Genomic DNA, 20,503 nt, shown 5'->3' on the forward strand with positions numbered 1-20,503 from the left:
ATTTGTTGGTTATTGTTGTGCTCTCTAAACAATTTCGGACCCTAAACAATACGGCAAAATTTAACAATTTATAGCACATCACTCCAGGCTCACTTTAAGTTTAAAAACAGCGCCAGCACCGAAATGAGAGCTACGTACCAATGCACCAAATAGCTCCACACTCACCAGAAAAGCTTTGGAATGAAGCGGACCTGATACTGAAATTGTCAGGTGCCATCAGAGTCTTTCTATAGCCACTCACAACCAAAAAAAATGGGCGCCTAAAATTCAGTTCTCGAACAATCTTCGTAGACCAAAAATGCGTTTTCACTTGTTCCCGTAACTTACATCGCCAATCCGTTGGGATGTGGGCTTGTCTGTTGTAATTTAGTGGAGATAATGACGTCTGATTGTCTTCCTTGCTGTTTCTGTCCCTTGGTCGTGATGGCAACTCCGTATGAAATCCTTATTGGTGTTCCGACATATGTGCCTCTTTCTCTTTCATGTTCCTCTCACTATGACGTTCCATTTTGTGTACATTTCAAGATATGTATCTGAAGAAATGCATCGTGTAGGGGCTAAGAATACCGCTCATCGAGATTGGTTACCATATTTTCGACCGAGGGGTACGCTTACTGAAGTCGTTAGCGACTCGCAATATTTAGCTCGAAACGCTGTTATCTAAAGAAGAAGTCGAATTGAAATGAGAAGGCGGTGTCCACACATGAAACTGTTTCATCATACGTAGCACTGTTTGTTGCTGATATAAATTCAATATTTCCATTTAGGAGCAGGAAGTCGACACGTAAAGACAATCTGGCATGTTCTTCAGGCATGTCAGGTCTAAAATTCGCCCACAAATGACAAGGAAACTAAATGCACTTATCACACTATTGGCATAACCAACGGCAACTTCTGACATTGACAAACATGACATATACCGATTATAAATCAGCCCTTTATTATTTGTGGTGATGAGGCACTTAGGAAAATCCATACATTTCATCTAGTCACTTTCTGTCCGAGTGAATCCAGATATCGAAATAATCAATGGAGGACATGCTAGAGGAAGCTAAAACCACTCCTTTGCTAAATCAAAAAATATTCCAAACATCACGATGTCAAGAGAGAATAAGTTTGCACATGCCTGTACTGAACTACATAATGTTTAATTCTGCCATGTGATTTATTCAAATTGGTATGCATCCCAATTGCTGAGAGGTATCTTTAAAAAAATCTAGTGAAGAAGAACTTGTAATGTCATCCTGACGTTATATGACGTTATATTGAAGGTGAAATGTCACGAAGCATTGCTATTATTAAGTGTAAATTTTAAAAAAACATAGCTTTAACGAGAGCTCCAAGGTGTCGGAAAAGAGAGAATCATCGGCTTCAGAAGGCTTGAGGGTGGGAACTTAGTAACAAGCATACGCCAGAAAGAAGGGTAAGTTTCTACACGTCGAGATCGAAGGCAGCAGTGATTTCATAATATACAATGTATGCCGAGTGTTGGCAATATTCTATTGTTTTTCAATGCAATTTCATCGCACAGTAAAGGAAAGCAATAGCAACGGCAAGTCATTGTGGTTATTTATTTGTAATACGTTGGCTCCGTCCCTCTACAGAATTATGTTGACCTGATATATTGACAGATGCGCATAGTATCGTTATTGATTCGGTGTCCCATATACATTAGGAATTGATTGCACTATCCTTTCTGTAGCCTAGCAAATTATTGACCTTCACCAAATATTTATTTTTGCAATAACAGTCATTCTGATTCAGTGAACAAAGTCAAACAAGTTCGATTTTAGCATGTAGTTAAGAAGTTAAATACTCGACTGGAATAGATTTTCATAGTCAACATTGACCTGCGTATATTGACAGAGAAACGGTAAAGTAATTGCTGAGAACATTGTTAATCTCTATATATTCCATTGGTTAAACTAGGCCTTTCTATTCGAAATGGGTTTAAACGATTGTTCCCTTTAAGCATTACAGTTCACGGATTGTTTTCGACAAGCAGTTAGCATTATGAATCTGTGGTAATCCGATCTCTGCAGCGGAATACATATTGTGCATGCTTTGCATACGGGAATATGTTTATGAGATTTTAAACGGCCAATTTTAGTATATATATCGAGAAAGACGACGCTTCAATGAAAGAAACCATTACTTAGGAATATCAGATCAGAGGGGAAAAGGGCTTATAATCTCTCATTATGGTAAGTATCACTCATGATGCGTGTATCGTCAGTTAGAGGGACTGTGGCGTTGAACCCCAGGTATAGACTGCGAAAGCTTTATAAAAACCTTAATCGCACTCCCGACATCACCGACGAGATAATTTTCTTGTTATTTATCCATGGTGAATGTTGACAAGATCAACCTTGCGATGCAACATCTGTCTGATGCTCTGGGTTCTTTTTATCGAAGCTTTCATAGTCTGAATGAAAGTCACACGAACTCACAGTACACTTGCTTTTCACACTGGAACCTTTCTTTGCTGCTCAATTTGGAACTCGTCGTCACGTTTGTCATAAATAATTGAAACTGAATTGCCATCCATTTTTTACAATGTAGTATGTTGATGCCGCTTTCAACCGTTTTGTTACTTTTCAATTTTCATACGTTCGTAGTACCATCATATTTTGTTATTCCGTTTTTGTGTTTTACTTTCTTTATCGCAAAATAGACGATGTACTTTCAACGAAAGAATGCAAAACAGAAGGAATATGAACTCGATTCGAAGGTAGATGAGTGGTGGCCTTTTGCCGCACTGATTTTTTCCCACCACACTCCATACATTAACTGGACCAACCCAACCCTAAGCAATCAAGAGGACAGTGCTTCTTTTCTCCAGTATTCCCGGTGAAATCAAGCGCTCACGCTTCACATGATATTTCGGCACCTTTCCTATTGACGGACGAAGAGATTCTATGTACATTGTAACAGAGAGATTCTACGATAACTGGCCCGACCTTGCTAGCTCAGAACAGTTGTCATGGAATCATGCCTTTGTATGGGATTTTCGTCGAGAAAATTCCTCTACTCTAACACGACATGTATAGGCGACAGACATTCCTGTAAGAATACTTTCTGCACTCCCCAATGCACAATGAGAGCACGTGTTGTAGTTTGAGTGCGTCGCTTTTGCACTTTTACGAGTTCACGGCAAGTTGATAGAAACGTAATAGATTTACTTAATCAAATGCTCTCTTTCAAACTGAGTTAGACCTTTTTCCGATGGTGCACCAGAATGTTTCAATGACTGATGGAGAAGTAAAGTTATTGCAAGTGCTCGAATAACACATACTTATGTGACTCGCTCTACCAAAACTAGGCGCTTGTCGCATCTGAACTCGACAGGTTGATACGGACTTGTTGTTCATTTCCCTATTGTAGACCTTTTGTGAAATCTATTACAAACTGATTTGGTCACATTTCACAAAAGGTCTACAATAGGGAAATGAACAACAAGTCCGTATCAACCTGTCAAGTTCAGATGCGACAAGCGCCTAGTTTTGGTAGAGCGGGTCACATATTCGTCCTCATATGATATTTGGGCCATATAAAAACACGTTATGTGTTAACATTATGTCCAATAACCTTTAATTCTTATGATGACAATCGCCCAATTATACTGAAAATGTTCATCACGGCAGTAACTGAAGATTTGCATTTGAGAATACGTGTACAATGAGTTCATTGCATCTTCATTCCTTATATGCCAAAATCCTGTTAATATGCCTCTGTTTCCTTGTAAATTCTGATGCATTACTCTTTTTGCATTTCAGGAGCCTGAAAACCTCACAGAAGAACAGATAGCAGGTATAGCACAAATTTGTAGTCGGGTTTCCCATTGTGCATTTTCTGAACTATTTGACACATATTACTCCGGCTGATAATGAGCAACGCGAAGATAATACCAGGTGTTATACAAATATTCTCCGAAGTAAAACCCCATGGTAGTTCTTTTTAATTCAAAATAAACTTTAGCTCTGTGATGAAAAATATGCCTACATCCCAGATGGTAGCAGTCAGCACTCGACTTATGCTTCAGTTATGAAATGATAAACTCAAATTCAAATTTGATTCCTGACACGCAAGATTGATACAGCCAATTGTCCCAATCGCGCGTGGCGTCATTAGGTGAGGCAGTATCATTTGTTACAGTATTGTTACTTTATTTCGAAGCAAATTGTTGCAATTATTGCAACACTACTCCATAATTTCCAACAACGGTCTTAGTCTCTGCGCGGGTGCAACAAAGTCTAAAATGTCAAGTATACCGTCCTAATTATCGGATATGTAAGCCATTTTTCGAAAACATAAGCGGCATGCATAATAAATTAAAAAGAACGGTTCAGTGCACTATGTAATGTTCTATGTATGAGTTTAAAATAGCAACTCATGAAAAGCGCATTGTACCATTTGGAGAGATCCCCAGGCAATTCAGAATAATGAATATTGTCGGCAACAATAGGTTAGGCCTACGCACACTCATTATGCTGCTTAGGAATTTCTCCGGGTAATTTCGCCGGATCCACCGCGATTTGACAATCGCAGGAACGACTGTCACATTCGGATACTCAGCTACTGGTACATGCTTATCCAAGGAGGCGTAATGCATTACAAAAATCCAAACTTGTGACCCGCTCTACCAAAACTAGGCGCTTGTCGCATCTGAACTTGACAGGTTGATACGGACTTGTTGTTCATTTCCCTATTGTAGACCTTTTGTGAAATGTGACCAAATCAGTTTGTAATAGATTTCACAAAAGGTCTACAATAGGGAAATGAACAACAAGTCCGTATCAACCTGTCAAGTTCAGATGCGACAAGCGCCTAGTTTTGGTAGAGCGAGTCACACTTGTGCTAATTATTGTATACTCAAGCGCTCGGCTGCTTTTCAGGCAAACGGATATTCCAGAAAATAAAATAAAAAATGACGTCGTTTTGACCTAAATGTATTAAAGCACAGTTTTTTCAAACTTGGAGTGAGACGAGAAGATCCTTGGCTTTTATATGCGTTTTCCAGTGAGATCATGACAATCCATAGTGTCAGCCTGATGAAAGCAACGGGTTAGATTTTGAAGTGATGACCACCGGAATATTGAGATAATCGGACGACTTTTAGAGAAGTTCTAAATATTTCAAAATTAGTCCTAGTATGGTTTTGTTTGTGTATAGCCTATGTGAAGCAAAAGTGTGAACGATGCCCTTGGTGGTAAGAATTAAAACTGTTTTATCAAATGCTTTCATTATAAAGGCTTACGTCATTGCGTCGCATGAGTTACATGCCATGACATGGAGCTTATACGATAAACCAATCTCACAACTACCGACTGGTTGCCATCTAGTGCGGTTGGGCTAAATTAATAAAATCTCAGCCAATTCGCTGTCGGATTCATCTGATAGTTCTCTTACATTTTCAATATACTGTCCCATTGCGATATTATCACCGTGGAACCTCCCTCAGCAGACCCTTCTGTCCGCAGGACATCTTCCTCTAAGGACTCAAATTTTGACACAAGGTGTTTTCTTTCCATACAATTTTACCTCTGTCAACAGAAAACCGCCTTATTACAATTGTCAGTTCCAAGGGTCTCCTTAAAAATAGAGTGTGCGGCAAATAACAATAACGATTCTTTTTATCACAAAAGAACTGGGTCTTGTCTTTTCAGAATTCAAAGAGGCTTTCTCCATGTTCGACAAGGATGGCGATGAGACTATTACCACTGAAGAGATAGGGGGCATCTTACGCTCTCTTGGGCAAAATCCTACTGAAGCAGAGCTCTGGGATATGGTGAATGAAGTCGATGAAGATGGTAGGTTCTTGGACAACCACTCCCCCCCCCCCCCCCCCCACCCCCGATGTCACATTTATTTCAAGTATTATACGACCGGGTGTGTGTTATGGTTGAAAAATATTACAGGTCTCATTTTCCAGGGAATGGTGAAGTTGACTTTTCTGAGTTCCTCATTATGATGTCTAACAACATGAAGAAATCCGACAGCGATGCCGAGCTCCGAGCAGTCTTCAACGTTTTTGATGTCAACAACAGCGGTTACATCACATCGGAGGAGCTCGGCAATATCATGTCCAGTCTCGGAGAGCGCATGACGGATGAGGATATTGAGGACATGCTGCGGGAGGCTGACCTTGATGGTGATGGCAAGGTCAGCTATGCAGGTAGGTCAAGGTCGTGGCCAAGGTCAGATATCTCGAGGAGGTGAGGAGTATAGGAGAAGAATCCAGAGCATTATTAATCGGTTTATCAACAACCTCAATGCAAGTATGCAAGTATACTTCGGCGTCCAATATGGATCGTAGGTGGGTACCGGGAAGCGACAGCAGATGGCAACAAGGTCTAATATCGACTCTTCGTTTATCCTCATTGTGTGCGGCAAGATCAACGATTTCCACCGTGTACAGTCAAAGACAAAGTGTTCATTCGTAATCGCTCATGCATAATTAATTCCGCCTGTCACATTTGAAGTTAATCTGGCAGATGAAAGGGTGGACGGGTGATTGCATAAAACGTTGACACCCCTGCTTAAACAATTGCATATTATCGTCACGCAAGGGCCTAATCGCGTACGAATGAAAAATTTGTCTCCGATCAGAAATTGTAATTTCGCTCAAACATGTGTACCATAACGATCTGATCTCACTCTTTTACTGTAATATCTCAACCGATATCTAACTTGCTCAGCAATTTCTTAATTCTAGAATTCCGCTTGATGATGACCACAAAAGGCCAGTGATGACCAACAAGACTATGCAAACGTCTCTTAAGGACATGTCGACCCAAAATGGCCCGCTTTGGTTCTTGGATCCAAGTTGATTCTAAGCTTGGATTATGTATTAGGCCAGCTGCAGGACGTCTATTCGGATTTCTCCCAATATTGTTGTGGGCAACTTGGCATCTAATCGCCTGTTTTGCCTATTGTGGATAATGGACGAGCTCATGAGCGAAACTTATTGGCTAATATCTCGCCATGACTAGTCGCATTGCGCGGTTATATCTATAGCATAAACGTTTATGTATTTATTTGATAACCATAAAATGTCACAAATTATTCCGTTTTGTTATCGAGTAGTGAAGCACGATCGTCACATTCATATCATTGTAAATAACATTATGTGGTTCGATATGTGATCTAGGACATTGGGGTAGTGTCAATAGGGCTCTAGCATGAATCGCCTGCGGCCGGCCATCACTACTTTATAATTGTAATGTCTGTGATTGTACATTTTCTAATGCATTCAAGAACTACAGTAACAATCATCCGTAATTCCCGCGATTCCGATTGCTTTTATCACATGTTTACTTTTCCTCACGTTTATGCTAGTGCATGTATACATCTTTTGGCCAGATGTGGTTAGTTCAGAACGATGATAGACCGTGTCCATGCACAAGCCAGTACTACATGAACATGTACATGTATTAGCAAATTACTTCGTTTTGTTGGAAGCGTCGGCAATCAAAAAGCAACCATGCCGTGTAGACTCTACTGATGCATTCATATACAATGAATAAAAATTGTTATTTACAACAATTGTCCATTGGTAGTACTGCCATTGTGAGATCAGAGAGACACTCAGTGGAAATCCCCGCGTCTTATCGCTCAAGCAGTTGAGCTGTGCGACATCCCGTCGTGTGACGTATATAATTTGTTTACAAGTCACTGATCTCACGATAATCACAATGTTTGAGTTAACATCATTTAAGGTTTAACCCTAATTCCTGCAGTGCTGCCATTTAAGGACATTGAGCTCGATCCAACCGACCCCCGGTGATGCTCATGGCTCGTGTTGGAAGTTCAGCAATGGTGGGTGAACAAAAATCGCTCAGTGACTCAAATATCATATTCGGAGAGCTCCGCAAGCCAAGGAAAACAAAACCCACTTTACTTTGTTGTACCAGTAAACAGAAAGAAGAGCTGAGATAATATCTCTGGGCTGAAAATGATTATTATGCTTCGTATATATCAATAAAAACGGAACTCCATATCTAAGTGTTAATATTTCGTACATGTATAATTTTACACTGTTAATCAATCGCCCACTTTGTTTGAGCTTTATTTATTCCGTTTGAATGCTGCCATTTCCGCAGCGCAAAATGTTCGTTTATTTGGTTGCAGTTAATTGAAAATTTCATGCTTTGCTAAGAAAAGGTAATGGCAATCAATACCCGTTAGGTCAGAACTAACGCTACGTTACATGCAGGTAAGCTATAACCAATGGCAATTACAGACTAGGTGAAATGAACTAGCGTGCAGGACAGGAGGAGAATGTCAACAAGAAATCTGCCCTGTCAGCCAACTATCACAGTTACCAATCACGTTGCGGAATTCATTGATATCGAATTATTCTAATGGACACTACCTGCCACTTCGTTTGGAATGTACATTTTGAATTGGTTTGTGTGAATATTCAAAAGGTTTGGCGTTAAAAGCGGATTGGGGTCATCAATCGTGATCTCAGAGGCATAAACGTGAATAATCTGGCCGTAAATAAAATGGGTGGTTATGGCTTGGTTGGCTTTGATTGAAAGGATTACCAAGGGACATCAATGACACTTGGCTTATTGTCCAGAAGACGCTCTGATAGATATTCTTGTGTGTCCGTTTAGGCACGCTTATTAGAATATTCACCACAACTGTGTATCAGTTGTCGAGTCAACAGACGGTCATAGGCCTAGGTTCTCATAGGACAAAATCATGGAGGAAGGGACCACATCGTCCCCGGCTAAGCCGGAGGGTGACGGAGACAAGAAAAAGGATTCTGTGTGGAGTGTAACACCAGCACCGGTAAGTGTGGGCTTCATTAAGTCCTTCATTCGGTCCATTTCTTTACAGTCTTTATATGCCAACCTGCGATGGCAATATATACAATATGAAAAATTGGAGTTGCGATATTGTGTTGATCCAGTGTCTTATAAATCATTTCCATTCTGATCGGTCTAGCCTGGCTCTGTGAAAAATTATAACCGGCATGCACTGTAAAAGAAAAATTTTCATTCCCAGGAGAAATTAAGTGTCAGTATCTCCACTTCTTTGGTGTAATTAATGTGTGAATTCTGACGTGTCAATGTTAAATTATCCAACCAGGAATTGATTGAAATGCTAAAGTCTGTAGTTTGACAAGGCCGTCTCTAAGCAACGTGACGACATTTTTTATGATGTTACAATGTACGTTTTGCAGCGAAATAGGAATTTTCATTCTTCTAACAACGATACACTGTAAGTAAAGGATTGTGAAGTCTCTATCGCTGTAGAGATTTCCAAGTCTGACATGTTACGCCTATTGGGCGAACACAGCTTTTGACACAACATGATAATTGCCATCTATTCATCTTATTTTTAGTCAGACAACCTAACGGAAGAGCAAATCGCAGGTAAGAATGAGAACAGATAGACATGCAACGTTCAACGCCTTCGGATATGCAACTAAGGCTTCTGTGATTATTCTTGTCACGGATATTCACTCCAGCACGTGTAATTTATTGTATCAATATCAACTTGGGGAAATAACGTTCAGTATAGCTACTTTGACAGGCCATGGGGAAACAAATGATCTTTAGAAGCAACTCGACCATTAGAACTGTAGTGATTTACATTGTACTCTCAATAAACTGCTATAACTGACTCTGTGTAGCAACACATAATTGTGTTGCATGTATGGTTTTCTGGAGAAAGGTAACATGTGGTCAGACATTTCGCCAAACAAGCAAATGTTATGAAGTTTTGAGCTATTGCTATGTGTAGGTGTCCGTCGAAGGAGTTCCCCGGACCTCCCCGCCCTCGCTGGCCGACAAAGCGTTAAACAAACTCTGTTTGTGTTTCAGAATATCGCGAAACTTTCGCCTTATTCGATAAAGACCGAGACGGGTACATTCATGTGAATGATATGGCCCCCGCCATCCGATCACTTGGGCAGAATCCGACGGAGACAGAAATCGCAGAGATGAAAGTATCGGCAGATAAAGAACGTAAGCACTGGCGAACGCTCTTGAAGAATCATGATCCCTAGTATCTCTTTGAGTTAAATGTATGTCAGGTCTCTCCCCGTGGTGTCCCGACCACTTAATACCGATGCAATATATAGTTGACCTAGCCCGGTAATCTGATTGTCCTCATACGGCCAATTCGGTTAACAAATCTGTATTTCTCAACACCACAGTTTGTTAGATAAGTCATGCAACAAACACATCAACATCTTTGGTTTGGTAATCGTGAGTTTCCATCACTTGACGTTATACCATGATGCTGGCCGAAACCTATAAATAAGGACGTAGAGCGCGGTACTCTCTAAGCCAATGAGAGAGATGTCGCACAGTGGGATAATATCAAGAAGTTCAAATTCTCACTGCAAAAATATTGTCAGTATATGTACTCCTCATACTTACAATTCTTTTTTTAGATACAAACACTGTAGACTTTCCCGAGTTCCTCAGCTGTATGTCAAAGAGAGCTGGCTTTCAAGACACCGAAGACGATTTAATAGAAGCATTTAGTGTATTTGATCGCGAATGCATTGGGAAGATCAGTGCACCGGAACTTCGACACGCCATGACAACACTGGGGGAGAAGCTGAACGATGAACAAGCGGACCAACTCATACAAGATGCTGACACGGACGGAACGGGACAGATAGACATTAATGGTACATTGTAGCAGAAATTAGCGAGATTTCTATTGGCTTCTTGCTCGGCTTTTGGCTGCGCAGAGATTTGTCGAGAAAGAATCTAGGAAAATCGCTAGTTCTAGTTCATCTTAAGATAAACATTACTTGCATATGCTTATTTTCCTGTGGTAATTTTCATGCAGAAAAAGTTCATTCCTCCTGCTCCACTTTGCTTTATTTATCCGGTTTTAACAGTTCCATTGTCTATTTTCAGCTTTCATCAAACTGATATTGGAGTTAAAGTGATATAGACACCACCGCTGTATACACTGACAATATTGTTATCGAACGATCATGATTGTATGACTCTGTTGTACATGTGTATTGCTGTGTATTGATTCTCCTCTCTGGTCTCGATAAGATACAAAGCGGAAAGGTTGGGCTTCACATTATGGGATATCGTACAACCAAAATTTGGCCGCACGGCACCTTCAGGCAAGGATTCGCGTTATCCAGTCAAGGTCCAAAGGATACGTTTCCGAAAGAGAAACATTAAGTGATTTTGTCAGTCGAATGTCGTCAGTACCTATTAGTGCGATATGCCATCCCACTGACAGTGATTGAGCGAAGAGATGAATGTTCAACACGGTCCATGGAATCATTACATCCCGGATAAAGATTGTGTCCCGACCAAGACGGACTCCCTCTGTTTTGATTTCCACAATATTTCCGCATACATGAGTTACGATGCCACACCATTTGATGCAGTGAGATGAACTATGAACTTTGCCCACTGTTTGTTTGATTTCCGCACTTTTCGTTGTAATACATACCAGTAGTGGATTGGATGGTGTCTTTTTGTTTAGTTGCAAATGGCTGTGCAAGAAAACATGGTTTATTGTTATTTTACCTTTTCAAATATTATACGAGATAATAAAACTTACGTATTTGTGTTTATTTCCTTCTTTTGCCTCAACAGCAAGGTGGAGAAAACCGCATCATGCGGTGCTTGAATTTTAAAGGGATAGACGTCTAGTTTTCACTTCTCGCTAGTCCCCCTTTTACGTAGAAGAAGCTAATACCGACAATGGATGTTACTTTGCTGCCACATTACGATTCCAAGAAGTATAAATGAAAAGATAATACATGTAGTCATAAGTCAGGATACGATCTGCGCCTGGACGTATCATAGCCAAAGTTGACCTATCATATCTCTCGCTTCGCAGCATCGATCAATCTGCTACATATGTTGAAGAATCTTGCGTAAATTGGCAACACTTCCTCTTCATATCGATTTGTCAGTATTTTTTCGGGAACAGATGTGACGCCAGCAATTACAGAAAGGGCTCGAAATCGCCCAGTGCACGAGATATGCAGGCTGATGCGTGTAATTTGAGTCTAGGTGTGTCACCACTTGCGGGAAGCGATCTGCAGGTTTTTATGGAATAAAAAGGTTCGTGGTTTATAGCTGCAGAGCTATGTGGAAGCTCTTCTACAAAGTCCCCGCAGGTTTCTGACTAAAAGGCTCTCAACAGAATATACATGTACATGTAATGCCTAAGTTTAATTACGAAGAAGTCTTCACGGCTTGCTTTAGGGGTGCCATTATCATAAACAAACTTGAATTTGATGCAACTTTAGCCGAAAGACATAATAGTCACTGATGTGAACCCTTCATGATACTCAAAAGCATTGCATGTCAAAAGGTATGTGTAAGCATAACCTGAATGTCTCATGCAAAAACTAAGGAAACCCGTTTGCCAGCTCGTAGTGAACCTGCCAGAATGTGCAAATAGGATAATTGGTTTCCAATTGTTCTGTATGTTTAACCCAGAGCACAATAAGAAGGATAAAACTAATAAGATCTAACTCATCGAATATTGATAAGGCATTGAAGGTAAATCTTATTATTCCGATATTCAATTTATTCGATTATTCTCTGTTAGCAAGAACAGGTTTCCGTTTGCAGTGATCCACACATAAAAGCATCCAATGACTCTAGAATCAGCCATTCTGACAACATTGTTCCTTTTTTCAGAATAAACGACAGGATATGTTGACTGTAACACGATGTCTGACATTGACATTTGCTGTGGGTCTACTTACTATATGCACCATGTTAGTGTACGTCTCAGATATTGACTTTAAATGTTCATTATTCGATGAGAGGAACGGCCGATATGACCTGACGGAGAATGACAAAAGTTTGGAGGTTCGAAGTATCGTCGCTGGTGCTGGTGCATTGCAAGATAAAGTTCATGCGCACATGAGATCACATGATGTTTCACCATTATTGGGAGAGGAACTGAGAAATACTGTTGGTGGCAACTGGAACAGAAGAGGTTTACCTCATCTGCCTAGGCTGAAATCACACAGCAGTAAAAGTGACATTGCGGGTAAAGATTCGCTCAGACATATGAATATAACCAATGGATCTGATATCACTAGGGCTGAGGATGCAGGGGACCTAGCAAGACGAAAAGAAAATGTTAAAGCGGGGAACGCCTTATTTGGCGGTAATGTAACGTCTTCGGTGTCACAGCAGTTTAAACATTCGTCATCGCCATTGTCCAACGGAACTTATGTCGAAAATCAACTTGAACAGAAGTCTATAAACGATCAATCAGGCAATGCGTTTGACACATTCGACTCAGAAATACGTCCTTTTAAGAGACGAGAGTTACAGCGCTACGATAGAGAGATTCTCATCGACCTACTCCGTGTTCTCATTCGCGTTGCTGAGGAGAGAAACTGGACCTACTTTATCGTCGGAGGGACTTTGATCGGATCATTTCGTCATCATGGCATTATTCCTTGGGATGATGATATGGACGTTATGCTTAATAAATCGCATACACACGATCTTAAGGCTGCTTTTAAAACTTTAGAGCCAGAGTACTTCGTCTATGACAGAAGAAATGATCCTCATTTGAAGCTCTTCTCAAGGTTCTCGTACAGGTGTCCAAGAAAGGAGTGCAAATGGAAATGGCCATTCATAGATCTCATCTTCTTTGCTGAGGATTCTCATTTGCTTTGGAATACGCACCCCGATTTCAGTTCTATCAAACATCGGAAGACAGACATCTTCCCAGTTCATCTCAGACCATTTGAAGGTTTGATGATCAAAGCTCCTCGAAGCAGCATCGCTTGGATTTCGCTTTGTTACGAACTGACCAGTATCTGTCAGACTTGGTCATATAGTCACGTTAAGGAAAAAGGTGAACAGTCCGTGGCAAAAATTGAATGTGTGCGTCTCAGGGATGTCTATCCGTTTGTTTTCAGACGCTGGGTAAATGGTACAATGGAAGAGACCTTAAGATTAGGGGATGAAGTGTTAGACGTACGGCTCTTGAAAGAGCCGCGTTCAGCGTTGACACTTCCTTACAGCACAGTGCCAGTACATTGGGATTATATGAAACCGACTCTTTCCGAGGCTGTTTGGGCTATGTTTGCCATTTGCAGCGCTGTCCTCGTTTATATCGTTTGCAGAATAGTAAGCCTTTATACTGTACTATCTTGCCAACTACAAGGGGAAAAGTCGTTTGATGAAAGTCGAACATCAGTATAATCCATCTTACATCAGTGGTTCCGTATAGCTCTTCCTTTGTGAAACCTGCCTTATTTTCTATATTATATATATACCTCTTAAAAATCATAGGTTTAATCAGCAACACATGCGAAGCCCTGAAGACGCCGGATATTTCTGTCAAAAACATGTCATAATGTATCTCGAAGAAAGTGGTTTTCGCTATCATTATTCTTTTTCTCTCATTTTCCGATGAAGTCCATTTCGTCACAAAGATGGTGAATTAAAAATGTCGATTAGATGGCAATAACTCAACTGTCAGTTTTGTCTTCGTGCATGTATGTTTACGTCACTTGCACGAAAATTGTTTTTGAAAGATGAGAAAATTCGCGTTTAATTTCCACCTAGGATGCTGACTAACTTGCCGGTAGCAATTTCCTCCTTTGTCATTTGAAGTGAGGGTAAACCGTAAGAAGTTTTAGATCCATGTTACACAGGTTGCGACTTTGGTTGTAACCAAGATACTGGCGATTAGTAATATCATGAGCGAATTACAATGCTTGTGTGGAAAAGGGCAATGCCATAACACCGCTTAATAAATAAGTTCCACGGAAATATGTGTTGCCTTTATTTAGATATAGCTTACATCGGATATACTGAACTATTCGAGCAGTGATTAATTAAGAGGTGCACACAACTCCAGTACCGCGCAAAGATTTACAAGTGCAACTTCAACAAAATCGACACATACATTTACATGTTAATATTGACAAAGATGTAGATTCATTTTCAGTTTAATGATTCTGGTCGGGTATAATTATCCAGAAACTGAGTTCATCACTGGCCTCAAAGCATTCTCTCTCATACCAAACAAAATCAATAAATCAGCATATACACTCTCGCAAGCACTCCGTCCGCCACACACTCCGCATTGGACTTCGAACCGAAACAAACCCCGAACCAGACATCACGCTGAGACTAATCGTACCCGTTTTTTACCGAGCCTATTTTGAAATTTGCCTAATTTGTAGTTTATTGGCGTTACTGTTCCCTCATTACATTGCACCTCAAGTTTGAAAAGATGAATCGGTAAATACGACGTACATCTATGATTTGATACATATCGTTGCAGGTTAACTGGTGATATCAAAGAAGGCATGGTTGAATAGATAAAACTACAATGTTAGTCTTATTTTCAGGTCATTGACAAATAATCGTTTCTTCCCTCAATCACTGAATTCGTAGTCAATTCGGCTCTAAGAATCCCAGGCTTTGCGCTGATGACGAAAAGACCAGGTTTATTTGCTGCGACTACTGCAGAGCATGCTTGTGCACGGTGTTTCATTCCAAATATCAATTGACCGTATAAAAAGATAATATAGAGCATTTTGGACTTTGGCGCTACAGATTTGTCATTTGTAATGACGAATCTTGTCGTGGGGCGGTTTTTCCACATAACATTTCTCTAAATGCTCGACGGAAGTGGTGATGAGTGCAGCCGTAGATGATGGGGTTGATGCAAATTCCGGATTTCGCAAGAACTGGCGCCACGATTGATAGTTCCAGTGACGAATATGTGAAAGCACCGAAGGCGGCCATGAAGGAAAGAATGGCATACGGCGACCAGATCACGATGAAACACACCACCAGCATAGCAGTCATCTGAAAAATACAATGGAACTGACTATACGTACGTATTTCTACAGAAATGATACTACCATCAGTCTCAACCCTCGTCGGACGGCAGCCTCGTGTAAATGTTTCCCCTGCTTCATCTCCTCCTGTCAGGTCTGATACCCTCTAAACATTGCTACGTCGCGTGTAGCCTTTACACCGTACGGGTCCATGTGACAAGTGTGCATGTACCAAGACACTGTGATTCCAATTAGTTTTTTTGTAGTATTACTAAAAGGCTGTCAAAACAACAGCATTGTCGAATATTCAGTGCGTAATACACAATTCGAAAATTTCAAATTTGACGTCAATTTATGATTTTTGAACGTTTGAATTTGTTGTTCTTCAACACGCATAAGACTGTAAGCTATTTAAAGGAAACCTACCACAGTTAATTGCTGTTCTCTCTTGCCATCATCATTATTGGCCCATCGGGCCAAACCTCTCCGCTTTTCTCGAATCACAGCAACTAGTTTTACATAGAATGTTGTCATGACAGCAACCGGAATGAAGAACACGAAAGTACAGGCACAGAAAACGAACGAGAACGTCTCTGGAGTCGTATTGTACCAATCTAATGTACACGAAAGCTGAAAACATAACAATCATTAACATCGAACAAACTGTTGACAACTCAAACCATTCCATTTTTGACCCACAATGTTTTGACATTGAAGAGTGATTCTGCGACGCAGCGAATACCTCTTGAAGTCGGAGTTATAAACCCAACCGTACGATGACCTGCGAGTGGAGTCAAGCCCTGGCATCCCGTTCGAGGATCGTTGATAAGAACTAATGGCCGGACGAGTGATCTTATGAAAAACAATACCATGAGCTGAGAATAAAGTGCTCTGCTGATGGTCATGGTTCATGTCATTAGCCTTTATGTTAACAAGATTAGCTTCATTTGGTACTTGGTCATGTCAATTTATGTATGATGTTGTTATCTTGTTGTAACTTTGGGACCACTAGACGGTCAAATGTGGGACAACCTTTACTGATTAGAAGCAAGAGACTTGAACTCAAAGTACCCCCATAGTATATGAGGCCGGGAGAGAATCTTTAAAGGTTAGCTTGTGAAAATGCAACACCATGATTAGAGGCCAATATTCTGGGCTCCTCTTAGCTGATTTTTGGGGGAGACGCCATCCAATGATGAAATATTCAATAATTTACCTGATATGGTTCAAATTCATATCTGCTCCACCCCAGTAACGGACATACTGACCAAAAGAATGCGTAGGACCATATAAACGCCACCTGCATCACACAGTGTTTTGCTGAAAAGTAACGTTAATTTAGATGGTTTTAGACTCCGGTACCATTATTATCGGACACGAGTAAGCTTATCTGCTACAGAACAAGCACCTTGAATTCGATCTGCGACCAAGAATTTATGTGCGTCAGAGCCTGAAATCGCTCTGCCCTGTATTATTTCACCCGAGTAATCTCACGACAATTGTAAGCTACCGTCTGCATCAAATCCTCTTACCAAGATTGATTAATGGGTAGTGGCTGAGACGATATCAGACAATTCAAAGATGTTGAGATACTGAGAAAAACGGTGTATAATTGAGACGAACAAGCCATTTGGTATTTAGCTAGAATTGGTACCCTTAAAAGTAGGCTAAGTATAGACATGTAATCTTTTTGCCCGACGTTCACTCCTAGTCACAGGTAGAGGTTCTCATAGTGCATCAGCTTTATGGATTTTGGTATCATACACTGAGTAGGCTTACTGGATAATCATTATGTCGCCACCCGGTGTCGATTCCCTGCCTTTGGGTATGGCATGTTGATAAAGGTATAGGACAGGATTTACCTTAACACCATGTTAAGGATAGAGCATTCACTCATATTTGGTAATAGTACAAAAACAATCCATTAAGTTTAACTACCCTAAAAAGAAATAGTTGTCTTTTGTATTCTTGTACTATCAGTTCCCTCCCCTTGGTGTATAAGCTAGTATGATATGAAAACCGATATGGCTTTATCCAACGGGAATGCCTTGCAACAAATCGTCGTTCATCACAATAGTTTAAGTGCCACATGTAATCTGTGACGTTAGATAGGCATAAACAGGTTGGTGGCCTTGAGGACGATCCCATTCTTCCTAAAGTACCACAAAGGACATCGATTTGTTTGATTCCACCAGGGGGTGTATTTGCTACGGTCGCCTCCTCGAAACAACAACGTTCAACAACGTTTGGCCGAAGCGGTTTAAATATGGATCTGACCTGCGGGTGGGGCTGTTGTCTTTTGACCATACTTATTTTAGCGATCCGGAAACTAGAGAATCAGATCGCTGCTACCTGCGATAGAGAGCGTTCTTCGAAAGCTGCCTCGTTCATCCATTGCAAGCAAATGTTTAGTAGTTCGCTAGTGTATAGGCCAGCCTTTAATTCCACTAAATTCCGCAACCTCGCCGGCGCGTGGGCCGAGTGGAGCTGTTTCCTCGGAGCAGGAGGTGACCGCAGACAGGCGAGGGAAAACACCATAGGCTTTTAGAATAATTGGCGACCTATAGGTGCACCAAAAACATATGATAAGTTAGATCGACATCATGACCAGTGAGTCTATAATGACTTATTTTGACCTACGTGTGCTCTCCCTAGAAACCGTACTCAAAATTCGCTCAAAATGATTTGCTTTATCTCTGTAATATGCAAGAACGCTTTTTGTCAGTTGCTTTCAGTTCTGGTCAGTCGTTATCCTATCAGCAATTCCAATATCATCAAGTGAAACACCTACTTTGTTAAAACATACAAACCTTTAAACTGCGTTACCTTGGTCAACCTGTAGTACCTCTCAATACTAAGCAGACACACCGTTGTCATGGAGGCAGCACCAAATAAAAAGCATAAGAATCCGTAGATCTGACATCCGATGTCTCCGAAGGGCCACGTTTTCTGTAAAGACAATAAGAAATTATTATAATCAGAACGTTTACTTAGATGGTTTGGGAATCAGGTCGACCATTATATAAGATTGCATCTATCGATTACTGTTTTTTATAAAATATGCGTTCATGCAGCGGTCAAAGTACCTGATTGTACTCCCCGCTCAGGCAATCAGCACCTGGTCGACACGTAAGAATATTTTGTTCGTCCAGGATTCGACTCATTATCATCCCGCAAGAAACGCAATAACCCAAGCCTAGATCACCCTGCGTTCACCAAAATACCACTGTAATCATCACTCGCTGCATAGAAGGCCTATGCTGGCGAAAACACCCGATAATGGTGAAAAAATGATATGTTTGCAATGGTAGTATCAAAATGTTTGTATCGCCATCTGGTATAGATTATGAGTATAATAAAAAGTATTGAGTTTGGGTACAGGGCTTGCATAGAAAAACAATGCACGGCGGTATGGCAAATGTCTTAATTGTTAGAGGCCAGGAAATGCAAACTGCGTTCGCTCTCCATAAAAAAATATTTTTGGCCACAGTAGGAGGAAATGAACAAGCTACCAAATAAAGTTTCATGACACAGTTTTGAAGCACCTTTTAGATGTTTGACGAGTCTTGTTGGTCTTCCCGCTCGAATGAGATCGCTTTCGCCGCAGACAACGGCGATCATTCGTCATTAATTGTACGCTAATTATGATTGTCACTTACCATATAGAAAGCTATAGTAGACATAGGCATCCCTGCTAACCCCATCAGTTCATCTGCTATTGCAAGGTTGACGAGTAGAATATTGCAGTTGTTATGTAACCTCTTGAATTTAAAGAAAGCCAGGATGACCATCAGATTCCCCACTGTACCAATGAGTGCTACAAAAAAGATTATAGCGAAACGTCAAAAAGCGTCATTCAGCGTTCAGGTAGTTTTATTTTTTTGAATATATCACGAAATAACTACAAAATCTCCATGTTTGACAGCATTCAAAACATATTCAACCTAAAAGACTACATGATACGCGAATTGCTTTCTCCTTAACCAAAGACTGCATGGACGAAATTTTATTTCTCTTGCTATCTTGTTTTTTTCTTCAAATATTGATTTGTTATCCAACTAATGACAAAAATGTTGCTCTTGAGTTAGCACTTAACCGATTTATCTGTCTGCCACCTGGAGTCCACGACTCATGGTCATGATGACAATGGAAACTCTCGATAGACGAAGACCAATCATACATAACCCTTTAAGCTGCCATTCTAGTACATGTTAAAATATTTTCGGAGTTAAAGAAAGATTATTATCATCTGCTTACCTGCAACCACTACATATCCTCCGAAGAAATAGAGTACCGAAGTATTCAAAAGAACAGAGTCGTTGCCCGTCTCGAAATTGTTCGAAATTTTACTGTTACTATCATTCCAGTGATCCGTGTACCGGTACACTAATTGCTCCATCTCAGTCATCATCCAAGAGTTGAACAATCTCCAGTTTTCCAATCGCCTAGTTAATACTGTCTCTATCCATAAATGTACGATTCTCACACGGTTATAGATAATCCGTGATTGCCGTGATGCTTGCCACTGGGTTATGCTGGATATTCTCCTGGAAGATCACGGATATCTTGAGTCAGGGAGCTGTGATCAACCTGACGTCACGGACAAAGTCGTTCTCTCCCACTTTTCTTTGCACAACACATAAACATCACGAATATTCTCTCAGCCAGTATTAGCTTCAATGCTGTATTAATAAATTTTGACTGAAATTGCTGTAACATCAAATTCGA

The 20,503-nt window shown here is 40.5% G+C and overlaps 3 protein-coding genes across 4 annotated transcripts; 2 read left to right on the forward strand and 1 right to left on the reverse strand.

Annotated features, from left to right (window-relative positions):
* The first annotated feature begins 1,913 nt into the window (after positions 1 to 1,913).
* Positions 1,914 to 7,983, forward strand: LOC135484257 (calmodulin-A-like). 2 transcript variants are annotated; one of them, XM_064765565.1, is made up of 6 exons: positions 1,914 to 2,204; positions 2,675 to 2,731; positions 3,777 to 3,810; positions 5,667 to 5,810; positions 5,933 to 6,175; positions 6,716 to 7,983. In XM_064765565.1, exons 1-6 carry the CDS (start codon positions 2,202 to 2,204, stop codon positions 6,748 to 6,750), a joined length of 516 nt encoding a protein of 171 aa, XP_064621635.1. In that variant the 5' UTR covers positions 1,914 to 2,201; the 3' UTR covers positions 6,751 to 7,983. The 2 variants fall into 2 exon arrangements, with proteins under 2 accessions (XP_064621635.1, XP_064621637.1); XM_064765567.1 differs by lacking the exon at positions 2,675 to 2,731.
* Positions 7,984 to 8,097: 114 nt separating this feature from the next.
* Positions 8,098 to 11,558, forward strand: LOC135484256 (uncharacterized). Its single transcript, XM_064765564.1, has 5 exons — positions 8,098 to 8,799; positions 9,356 to 9,386; positions 9,837 to 9,980; positions 10,412 to 10,654; positions 10,890 to 11,558. Exons 1-5 carry the CDS (start codon positions 8,710 to 8,712, stop codon positions 10,919 to 10,921), a joined length of 540 nt encoding a protein of 179 aa, XP_064621634.1. The 5' UTR covers positions 8,098 to 8,709; the 3' UTR covers positions 10,922 to 11,558.
* A 3,230-nt stretch (positions 11,559 to 14,788) lies between these two features.
* LOC135484262 (melanopsin-like) lies at positions 14,789 to 20,465 on the reverse strand. Its single transcript, XM_064765571.1, has 6 exons — positions 20,033 to 20,465; positions 19,435 to 19,592; positions 18,586 to 18,724; positions 16,992 to 17,095; positions 16,202 to 16,405; positions 14,789 to 15,803 (listed from the first exon to the last, which is right to left on the reverse strand). Exons 1-6 carry the CDS (start codon positions 20,184 to 20,186, stop codon positions 15,543 to 15,545), a joined length of 1,020 nt encoding a protein of 339 aa, XP_064621641.1. The 5' UTR covers positions 20,187 to 20,465; the 3' UTR covers positions 14,789 to 15,542.
* Between the last annotated feature and the right edge of the window lie 38 nt (positions 20,466 to 20,503).

Source organism: Lineus longissimus, chromosome 3 (assembly GCF_910592395.1).
Source record: "Lineus longissimus chromosome 3, tnLinLong1.2, whole genome shotgun sequence".
NCBI classification, from domain to species: domain Eukaryota; kingdom Metazoa; phylum Nemertea; class Pilidiophora; order Heteronemertea; family Lineidae; genus Lineus; species Lineus longissimus.

Excerpts from the sequence above, each read along its gene's own strand:
- LOC135484262 (XM_064765571.1), bottom strand. The coding sequence starts at position 20,186 with ATGATGACTGAGATGGAGCAATTAGTGTACCGGTACACGGATCACTGG. Across the intron at positions 17,096-18,585 it reads CAAGGTAACGCAGTTTAAAG|CAAAACACTGTGTGATGCAG; the intron begins GTTTGTATGTTT and ends GTTACTTTTCAG. Across the intron at positions 16,406-16,991 it reads ATGAATTTGAACCATATCAG|CTTTCGTGTACATTAGATTG; the intron begins GTAAATTATTGA and ends TTATGTTTTCAG.
- LOC135484257 (XM_064765565.1), top strand. Across the intron at positions 3,811-5,666 it reads CACAGAAGAACAGATAGCAG|AATTCAAAGAGGCTTTCTCC; the intron begins GTATAGCACAAA and ends TTGTCTTTTCAG. Across the intron at positions 5,811-5,932 it reads GAATGAAGTCGATGAAGATG|GGAATGGTGAAGTTGACTTT; the intron begins GTAGGTTCTTGG and ends CTCATTTTCCAG.
- LOC135484256 (XM_064765564.1), top strand. The coding sequence starts at position 8,710 with ATGGAGGAAGGGACCACATCGTCCCCGGCTAAGCCGGAGGGTGACGGA. Across the intron at positions 8,800-9,355 it reads GGAGTGTAACACCAGCACCG|TCAGACAACCTAACGGAAGA; the intron begins GTAAGTGTGGGC and ends TCTTATTTTTAG. Across the intron at positions 10,655-10,889 it reads GGGACAGATAGACATTAATG|CTTTCATCAAACTGATATTG; the intron begins GTACATTGTAGC and ends GTCTATTTTCAG.